General features: G+C 35.0%; 2 protein-coding genes across 2 annotated transcripts; both read left to right on the top strand.

Moving 5' to 3' along the window:
- Positions 1-916: 916 nt before the first annotated feature.
- On the top strand, positions 917-4,669 carry LOC146131875 (uncharacterized). The gene is made up of 5 exons (XM_083397527.1): positions 917-1,024; positions 1,871-1,941; positions 2,005-2,272; positions 2,856-2,916; positions 3,958-4,669. Exons 1-5 carry the CDS (start codon positions 919-921, stop codon positions 4,067-4,069), a joined length of 618 nt encoding a protein of 205 aa, XP_083253653.1. The 5' UTR covers positions 917-918; the 3' UTR covers positions 4,070-4,669.
- Positions 4,670-6,958: 2,289 nt separating this feature from the next.
- LOC146131874 (uncharacterized) lies at positions 6,959-9,718 on the top strand. Its single transcript, XM_083396558.1, has 4 exons — positions 6,959-7,063; positions 7,779-7,978; positions 8,479-8,679; positions 9,328-9,718. The coding sequence occupies exons 1-4, from the start codon at positions 7,028-7,030 to the stop codon at positions 9,503-9,505; spliced, it is 615 nt and encodes a 204-aa protein (XP_083252684.1). The 5' UTR covers positions 6,959-7,027; the 3' UTR covers positions 9,506-9,718.
- Positions 9,719-9,883: the final 165 nt, after the last annotated feature.

Raw genomic sequence — 9,883 nt, 5'->3', positions numbered from 1 at the left:
TTTGGACTTGAGTTATGTTTAAAATGACTTGACTGGGACCTCGTTTCAAAATGACTTATTACCAACCATTTTTTTTTTTAAGGTTTGGTTTGGGTGACCGCTAAGTAGTTTTAAGAGACCGCAAGTGTTTCATTTAAATACCAAAAATAGCCATATTTGCTTAAACGAATTATTTATTATTTTTTGGGAAACCGCTGGAGAAATTTTGGGGACCGTTTCGGTCCCCCAAAACACCTTAAAAAAAACACTGTTAACAACACTGGTGATTTAACCGAGTCGATGACTCTGTTTACTAAATCCTTAGCATCACATTTACTACGGCTTTGCGTTCTTTAAAAACTTAAGGGTATTTTGTTTTTAGACTCGTTTTAGGATTTCGACCGACCTCAGCAGATTTTTAAATACACTTGTTTTGTGACGTCATCTCTAAAAAACTCATGCTGCCGTCGGCCACGCGATGCAAAAAACTGTTTAAGGGTCCGCGTTAAAAAGTCTTAGAAACCCTTGTTTAATGATTCACGTAAAAAATATTAGAAGCACCTCAATTTTAAAAAAAATCAAAAAATGTATCCGGACATGCAGTTTAACATACAAACCTTCCAAACAACTTTCAATATTGTATTCCAATATTGTATTTTCAATATTGTATTCCAATATTGTATTCCACATATCGATACGGTTTGTGACCCACGCAAAAAAACGAGCCACGTAAAAAATATACATATATGGTTGCCGAAACGTTGGTTAACAATTACACTTACCACAGGAGCTGTTTTTTGATATTACCATTCCTGGTAGCAACAGTTTATATATAAAAAATATGCGTCAATTAAAAAAAACAAAAAATGTTGAAATCCTGTCGGGAAATCTACAAAAAAGAAGGTCTTTTATTGTATTCCAGATGAACCTTACACATCAATGCGGTTCGTGAACGTGTCAATCAACGAAGGAGGTTGGGTCGAACTGGTGTTCTATGCAAATCCTGCAATCAACCAAACCAACGACATACAGCTGCATAAAAACGGTTTGGACCACTTTGAAGGGGAATTAGACGAATTGTCGATAAAATTTCTGTTTTTTTGGACAATTTTTATTTTTTATTTGTTTCTTTGTGGGGGGGGGGGGGGGGACGGGACACTAACCCATCATTACATACTAAGAATGAGTGTATTTATTTTATAGATGCATTATAAACAGATATGCTAAGTTGCAAATATAAGTAGATAAAAATAAAACGTAGAAAACTTTGGAAGAGGCTTCGCAATAAATTATGGAACCAAACCTGCTATATTTGTGAAATTTTGTAACAACTATGAAAAAAATTCAGCTTCTACAAATCTGTATGAGTGTAAAATTGTTTGCATATATTTACGTTTTAATTTTAGTCAAACAAATTATTTAGTTTTATCTGTTTCAAAACTTGTAAAACAGTAGACGTAATCCGGCCGCCAACGCAAATCATGTGGCCCGCGACCTGTATTACAAACTAGGCACGAGGCAATTACTAATATTTTTTGGTCATTGTTAACTACCTAAAAGCAATAATATTTTAAGCTTTGTGAAAATGTATTTCCTACATCGAGTATAACATGAAGTTATACTCTCTTTTAATTTGCAAAATACCCTAGTTTTATCCCTGATTAACAGTCGTTGTGGTTGTTATAATAAGATGAGTAAAGTCTATACATAAAAAGCAGTTCCGAGTTTGGTTTTGGCCGCGACTGGAAAAATATTGCCGACCTCTGGATTATATTATCGGGTTCAAGTAATTCCAGTTGTTAGGAAACACTCTTTTCTATTTTAATAACTTTTTTAACGTTTTATGACGAGTTATACAACCTAATTGCATTTTAGTTCTTCATTTATTAAGGTGCATTGGTCAGGAATTGGTATTTAACAAACAACGGGACAAATCATTCGGTCGTCGTTCACTTCAGAAATGTAAGAAAAATTTCTAGTAACAACGAAATGCCATCAATTCTAACTGATTTATTATTCTTACAGGCTTTATCGTACAATATTGGATTGTACGAGCTAACCATTAAAGCAGAAAAACCTTTTAACAAAACGGTTACATTGAAATATTCGGTTAACCGCTCGGATGAAGTTTCTGGATGTAAAATTTACAACGGTGCTTGCTGTCCGTCTCCAACCAGCCCTGATCTTCTGTATGTTATTGTTACGTGTGGGGTCGCGGTTGTTTTAATCTTCAATATCACAGTCGTGGCCTTACGGTGGAAAAGAAAGCTCTGTTTCTGCAGAGACACTACAAGTAAGTAAGATTAAAGCATTACTCAATGCATATGCTTTGTTACCAGTAGTAGCCTATAAACTGAAAAAAGCTCTTCCGGTACTTATTTATTTTATCAGACGTTTCGGCTACCTATGTAGGATGCCTTCTTGCAACAACACCACGCAAAAAACGACACAAAATGGGTGATCCAAACGTTTTTGTGTTTTTGCATGCCCTCATGAAAGCATCTGCATCGGTAGCCGAAACGTCGCATAAAATAAATAAGTACTAGGAGAGCTTATTTTCAGTATATCACTCAATACGTTGGTTAAACATTATAAAGATAAGTGACACTTACTAGAAAAAGATAAGTGACACTTACTAGTTGGTTAAACATTATAAAGATAAGTGACACTTACTTTAAATTACAAAACATTTTACACGCACACGCATGTGTACGTGTAGACGCGCGCAAACACACACATATGTCTAACTTTTACGATAATGTAACAGATGTGATTGTTCAAACAAAGTGGTACACATTTATTGTTCAGATATAAACGCAATTCGCCTTTTAATGCTAATATGAATTGCATCCTTATTGTACTAATTATTTACCAAGGTGCTGCTGACAATAATCCTGAACCCAACTACATGAACCAGGTCGCTGCTGCAAGCTCTGGGTAAGAACCGGGTTTTGATTCTGACTTTTTTATGGCAAATTTAAACTGGTGCAAAACAAGAGAATTTTAAATGAAACCGGGTAAAATGTTACTGAACTCAACACTTAGATAGAAATCTAACAAGACCAACTTATCAAATTGGATAAACTGTTAAAGATTTTCGTTCCCTCTCGAAAGGCAGTTGAAAGTAAATTTTTAGAAAGCCTAAGCCAAAAGCGTGCCACTAAAAAACAAATAAAACATGTGTTACTTAAGGCCAGTGTTGTAAACAAGTCATTTTGAAATGACTTAAGTCCCAGTCAAGTTATTCGTAAAATAACCTAAGTACAATTCTTTGTGAATAAATAACAAGTCAAGTTCCAGTCCAAGTCATCGGTTGCCCAAGTCAAGTCCCAGTCAAGTCATAATTAGAGCAAGTCAACCTCAAGTCCAGCCCTTGTCAAAAAAATAAAACTTTAAATTATGAAAACTGGCAAACTCCTCCGATTATTATGAGCAACTCAAGTCAAAAATAACATAAAAGCAGCATATTACAAGCAAATTCTTTTAAGTGCAAAGATTGGGATAAATAACACAATTTTATAAATAATTGCTTAATTAAAACAATTTATTTTAACCCAAGTCATTTGTCCAAATGACTTGACTTGACTTAAGTCATTTGGACAAATGACTTGGGTTAAAATAAATTGTTTTAATTTTTAATGACTTAAGTCAAGTCAAGTCATTTGCCCAAAAGACTTAAGTCAAGACAAGTCTTTTTGCCCAAAAAACTCAAGTCAAGTCAATTCATTTAAAAACAGTGACTTAAGTGCACTTAAGTCAAGTCATTTACTTAAGTCATTACAACACTGCTTAAGGCTCTTCACAAATGACACCCTTCGAAAATCGTAATGTTAATATCCGTTTTACCAAACCTAAAAATAATGTAGGATATAACATGTTTCCACCCACGGATACAAAAGAGCTGAGTTTATGCAGGGCGGGTTAAACTGTGAAATAAAACTGTTTTGCTGCATTTTAAATGTTTTTTTTTGTCTTTAGATTGTACGAAATCCCAATGGCCGAGTCTTCTCGTCCCAAGAGTCAGTACATCAACGTTCAACCAAACCGTATTCAGGAAAATGATGGTTCTTACGAAGCATTTAAAAATTAAAACTAAACGACAAAACTAAACTGCATTAAGCAACAAACACTTTTATTTTCCAATTTTATAATTTCTAATAATCATTTTTTTTGATAAACCATTCAACATGTTAAAAATAAACAAAGAGGTATTCGAAACGTTTACAAAATGCTACCTATTACTTCTGCATGGACTTTGATATTATGCTACAACATCCAACACTATGCTTCAAAATCCTTGTATGATGTTATTTTCCTACATAATTTTGCATTAATTCTTATTTTTAAAATTGTTTGAGTTACCGTTTGGTGAGCAATTGTCATCGATCACGTTAAACTGGTTAAATTTCAAAATTTTACAATATGACCCATTGACCGTCTTCTATTGTTTTTTAACATTGAACTTCAAATACACATATTTTAATTGTTGATTCGACATAGCCCTTCAGCAACCAATGTTAACCTCCTCGTCTCTCCATTCATGTTATGCCTCACCGCAATTAAACAATGTCCAGTGCCCGAAACTTGATGGACGAAAGCTATACGACCAATTGACGTAAACATAGGCTGTAACGTCGTACAATATTACTCACTATAGTGACGCAAAATAAATGTTTGTAAATACAACCAAAATTGTCAGGACGACTTTGTTTTCTTAGCTCCCTAGGCAGAACAAAAGAAGCACGACGTCACGAAAGACGTCATAAAAAATAATTGTATAATTTTAGAAGCGCGGATATTGAGTTTTAAAAAACTATCAGCTACTTTAATTGTTTGCAAAGCTGTGAGGAATCTGTCAATATTAAAAAAAATACTAACTGTTTAGAACCGATTGAGGTTACAGTGTCAGTTGCAAACCCTTTGAGACAATTGATTGTCTATAAATATACTGTTGCTATCAGGCATAGTGTATACTGAAAATAAGCCCTCCCGGTAGCTATTTTTTTGTTCGGCGTTTTGGCTACCTATGCAGGATGCCTTCACCAGGAATGCAACAAGACGACACAACAAGAGGTAGGCCTATAGATGAAAATGCTAAAAATGTTTAGCGTGGTTTTGTTGGGATTCCCTGATGACGTCATCCTGTATAGTAGTGTTTCTTAACCTTACTTACTTCCCTAGAGACATTTTAAAACGTGGCGGCGCGCCTGGCGAGCACAGCGACGAGCGCAAACGTTTTTAAATATACCGGCATTTCTCTAGAAATTTTAATATATTTCCACTATATAGGCTTCAAAAATGCATATCTTGGAAGTACCGTGAAATCAATGCACTAAGCCGAATAGAAAAGTAAAAAAATATATTTGTTATATAAATATATTATTCTATTTCCGGCGTACCGCTTCAGGAGCAAAACCCATTTTTACTACCGTATTTAATTTTCTATTTTGCCTAGGTAAGTAATCGTATGTTGGGCTCTTGAAGTAAACAAGAGCCTTGGTCGTGCTTCACGTTTCACCACTTCCCGCCACTCAACGCAGCGCGGGAACTTTGCAATGACGTCATATCCGATTTGTTTGACGTCATCAACTGTTTAGTCACGCGTCGGTGGGTTGAGGCGGGTGCGCCGCGGAAACCTGACGTAATAAGGGTGATCAAAACATCACGTAGCTGATTGGAACTTTGGCAAAGCGAAACTGAAGAAAGCGTAGTGGCTGATATTTGTTGTCTGTAGAGAAGCGTTTTCAGTATACATGAATTGCTTTCCACTCTGTTTTAGATGAGTGGTTCTAAACCGGGGTGGCGCGGAACCCTGGGGTGCCAAATCTAATGCCGAAGGGTGCCGAGATATATTTGAGAATCTTTGAGAAGGTGATTTTTGCTCAACCCTGCGAATTTTTATGTAAGATTAGAGTGGAATAAATCCAATTGTAACTTCCTACGCTGTGTAGAGTTGATGTGTGTTGTTCCAGTTTCGTTTATTGTTACATTCTAGTAAATTATCTACGGAAAAAATCTGGTATGGGTGCGGCAATTCATGCCATAAATGGCTGAGAAACACTGCTCTAGATGCTTCAAAGTTGAAAGGGATGAAAAAATGCCAGTTGAAATATCTTAGCCATCCTAAGAAAAAGATCGGATGTACGAATGCTACACAAATCAATTATTTTTGTTTTATTTTACCCCTTAACGTTTTGTCTCTATGCGCTGTATAATTATTAGAATAACTCTAAGACGCTTCGGAAAGCGCACAGCAGGCATTTGATACGGATAGGCCGTTGAGTAGAGGACTTCGTATTGTTTTTGGAAACACGAACTTCACGTATAGATTATTTGAACTTTCAATAAAGCAAACTGGAGAAAATTAACGAAATCCTTATAGTTAACTTTCATTACAAAGGTTGTGCTAGGCAGTTTTAAGTTCCTAATGTCATTTAGTTAAGGTAAACAATGCGATTAAACACTTTTATATTGAAGGTATTTTAACAAGTTAAATGTTAGGTTTTATCAGGTCGTTTTTATATCGTTTTATTATTAAAAATGGAAAAAATAAAAAATAATAGTGGTTCGTTTTTTAAGTGCGAACTAAACAACTTAAACAACAGACTGGGATACCAACTTTAAAATATAACCTTTAAAAAGTCGAAGTGTATCATTTTTGTTGATTTTTTACTTAAAAGCAAGCAAAGGGGGGGTAAAGTAGAAGTTCTATAACTGACCAACTATCGTATTTCGCTTATGTCGTAAAACATCTTACAGCCGCTTTCAAAAGCGAGAGGTTACCACAACGAAAAACAAAGACGTAAAGAGTAAGTGTGGGAGGCTTACGGCATTGATTCCTGTCGCGTCTAAAAATTCGCACTGATATCATTTGTCACCACCTAGTTGGGATAATACCATTTGGAAAAGATGTTTGAGACTAATAAACGATGTTTGAGACTAATAAATCGCGCAGCCTAATAAACTATTTGTATTGTTAGCAGACGGTTCATTAATTCTGCAACTTTTTTTTTAAAGTTAAGTTTTATTAAAATAATACATATTCAAGATGGAGCAGGAAACAAAACAAATTTCAGACCCAAAGGTAAGTGATCTATAACAGTAGATTTGTTTGTTTTTTTCAATACGTCCAAGTAAAATATTTTTTTGCAACAAGTTTTAATTGGGTCGTATAACTTAATAGGTTTATATATTTTTCTGTGTTAGGCAAGCAACACATGGTAGTTGGTAGGGTATCAGTAACCGGAATAGTTTTTGTAATAACTTTGGTTATTGAAAACAAATAAACCCAGTTTTCACTTAGTTTTGAACAACCTGATTTTCTAACTTTTAAAATCGTTTCAGTATGCAACAGTTTTTGTTAAAGTAAAGTCCATACATGACGTATAAACCGAATTCGCAGAGTAATTCTATGAAGTCGCCGCAAAAAAAAAAAAAAAAAAAAAGCGGAAAAGGAAAACGCCGAAACAAAAACGGACAAAAACGTGTAAACAAACAAACAATAGAAAAACAAACAAACAATGAAGCGATTTGATAATAATGGCGCGATTTTGACGATGTTTCGCTGATATTAAGGGATGATTTTATTCTTATAAAAATAACTTTTGTTAAATAAAAATTAATTAGCCTAATTTAATTTTCTTAAAATTCATTAACTACCGGATTTTTTTCTAATATTTAAAGTCTTTTTAAGTCCAATAACCACTTATAAAAGAAATACTTGCAGAGTTATAATTTTCCAATATTATAGTCTTTGGCCGAGTCCAGTATCTGCTGAACAAAACTACTTCTTATACTAGGAACCAGGAAAGATCAAACTAATGGCGACTGGCGAGCGGTCAGTTGGCAAGACTTGCGTATATCTACGTCACAACACCGGGGTTTTCCCTACTGGGTTTGTCCCTGCCGTGTTTGATATCTATGCGCCTCAGATTGAGAGGGAAGGAAATAGGTTGGATGTGGAACTGTGCGACAGTTATGGCGGAGAGGAGCACTATAAGTGAGTGAATATAAAAACCATGACATTTTATTATTGTTTTGGGGCTTAGATATATAATATATATATTAAATACATATTGAGAGTAAAAACGTTACAGATTACATGTGTAAAAATATAAGAAAACAAACGTCTTCTTGATTAGATTATGGGATTTTATATATAAAAAAATGTATATTTATAAGTATAAAAGTTGAAAAAAAATGAAAACATAAACGCTATTTTCTCATTTGACCAATTTTGTAGGTTAAACATTTATTTTAGATGCTAAAGACGTGACTTACAATGAACTTGAATGACTAATTACTTAACTCTCTTTACTTGGTAAAAATCAACTGGACTTCATTTGTTTTAAAACTGACTTAGCCGAGAATTAAGCCATTTCAAAGTAACGTGTTTACAACACTGCAAAAAAAACATTCATTTTCAAGCGACATTGCATATCCGTGCCTAATGTGTATAGCCTACCTAAAATAAAATAAAATTTACAATTTACAATCTAGAATGCGAAACGTCACATACCCAGGTGTTGACGTCATAATGCTGTGCTTCGCGATCGACTTTCGCGGTTCGTTGGACAAGGTGCGGAGTTACTGGAGGAACGAACTGAAGAAGAGAGCTCCCGGGGTTCCTATTGTTTTGGTCGGATGCAAAGCTGATCTGAGGGAGGGTAAGGATCAGAAAGAAGAAGATGAACTGATCCCGTAAGTTCAAATTTAACTTGTCACGCTTGGTCAAGTTTGTAAACAAGTCGTCTTGAAATAACTCCTAGTCAAGTCATTTGAAAATAATCCTAGTCAAGTCTTTTTGAATAAATACCAAGTCCAAGTCAAGTCATAATTAGAGCAAATCAATTTCAAGCCAAGCCCTTGTGTTGGCCTTTTGTCTTACGGGGGCCAACGACCGTTGGGTGAAAAAACGAATTATTGATATCATTATTTGGCCGGCCCGGTGAAGCACATGTGTGCGAAAACTTGTAACGAAGATAAGCATAATTTGTCTTCACCAGCCTTTGGAGTATAATGGTTGGAGGTTGTAGTTAGGCGTGGTAGAATGTCAAAGCACATACAGATGTAGGTAACACTCTGAACGTTTCGAGTATTTCGTTATTCATTTTCAACATAGTGAGGAGGCATTAAGGACACTGAATCAGTCTCACTATGTTGAAAATCAATAAAGTTATTCGAAACGTTCAAAATGATACCTACTTCTGTATGGGCTTTGATATTCTAACTAGGTCCTTCAACAGTGTTAGCTGATTGACAATAAGCAGGAAATTTATACCTATTGCTTGTAAAAACGCACTTGAGCGATCCGTTGTTCCTCCATTCTTTATTTGAATTGCATTGCAGTGAAGAAGATGGTGAAAAGATGGCACTGGACATAGGAGCAGCAAAGTATATGGAATGTTCGGCAAAAACCGGGCAAGGAATAGACGTTTTGTTTCAACTTCTTCACGACTTGGCCTTTGAGCATTCCAAGACGAAAGGCGAAGCCAAAAAGGAATCTAAAGATTGCACAATTTTGTAAAACATCACTTTGTTTGGTAAAAGAGTTTTATTTTTTGTTTAGGTACGTAGTTGCAGGTTTGGGTTGATACTGGGCCGTTTTGGCAAAGTTCTTGTTTTAAGCCTAGCCATTTCATTGGGTAACTACTTTACAAAAAACGCCCTAAAAATGGCAGCACTTAAAAGTAAGAATGTGTAACAATATAGAAAAACTTCAGTTTATACTCCAAAGGGGATCAAAAAGCATTTGTTTGTAATGCCTAATTAAAGAGAAAGTGACCTATCGTTCAGGTGCTTTTTTAAGGAAAAGCGCAGTAGGCTGTACAAAATTTGTTTGTATAGTTTGCTTATATTTCAATAAATATAAATTACAACGGAGCTGCTGCAAAGCTATTTTCTT

The sequence above is a fragment of the Ascidiella aspersa genome, chromosome 9 (assembly GCF_963924565.1).
Source record: "Ascidiella aspersa chromosome 9, kaAscAspe10.2, whole genome shotgun sequence".
NCBI lineage: Eukaryota > Metazoa > Chordata > Ascidiacea > Phlebobranchia > Ascidiidae > Ascidiella > Ascidiella aspersa.
Note: the sequence above shows the minus strand (reverse complement) of the source record. Positions and strands in the feature narration are given on the sequence as shown.

What these genes read in the sequence shown, in the direction of transcription:
- LOC146131875 (XM_083397527.1), top strand. Translation starts at nt 919, where the DNA reads ATGCGGTTCGTGAACGTGTCAATCAACGAAGGAGGTTGGGTCGAACTG. An exon ending in TCGTCGTTCACTTCAGAAAT is followed by an intron (nt 1,942 to 2,004) that starts GTAAGAAAAATT and finishes TTATTCTTACAG; the next exon opens with GCTTTATCGTACAATATTGG. An exon ending in TTTCTGCAGAGACACTACAA is followed by an intron (nt 2,273 to 2,855) that starts GTAAGTAAGATT and finishes TTATTTACCAAG; the next exon opens with GTGCTGCTGACAATAATCCT.
- LOC146131874 (XM_083396558.1), top strand. Translation starts at nt 7,028, where the DNA reads ATGGAGCAGGAAACAAAACAAATTTCAGACCCAAAG. An exon ending in GGCGGAGAGGAGCACTATAA is followed by an intron (nt 7,979 to 8,478) that starts GTGAGTGAATAT and finishes TTTACAATCTAG; the next exon opens with AATGCGAAACGTCACATACC. An exon ending in GAAGAAGATGAACTGATCCC is followed by an intron (nt 8,680 to 9,327) that starts GTAAGTTCAAAT and finishes ATTGCATTGCAG; the next exon opens with TGAAGAAGATGGTGAAAAGA.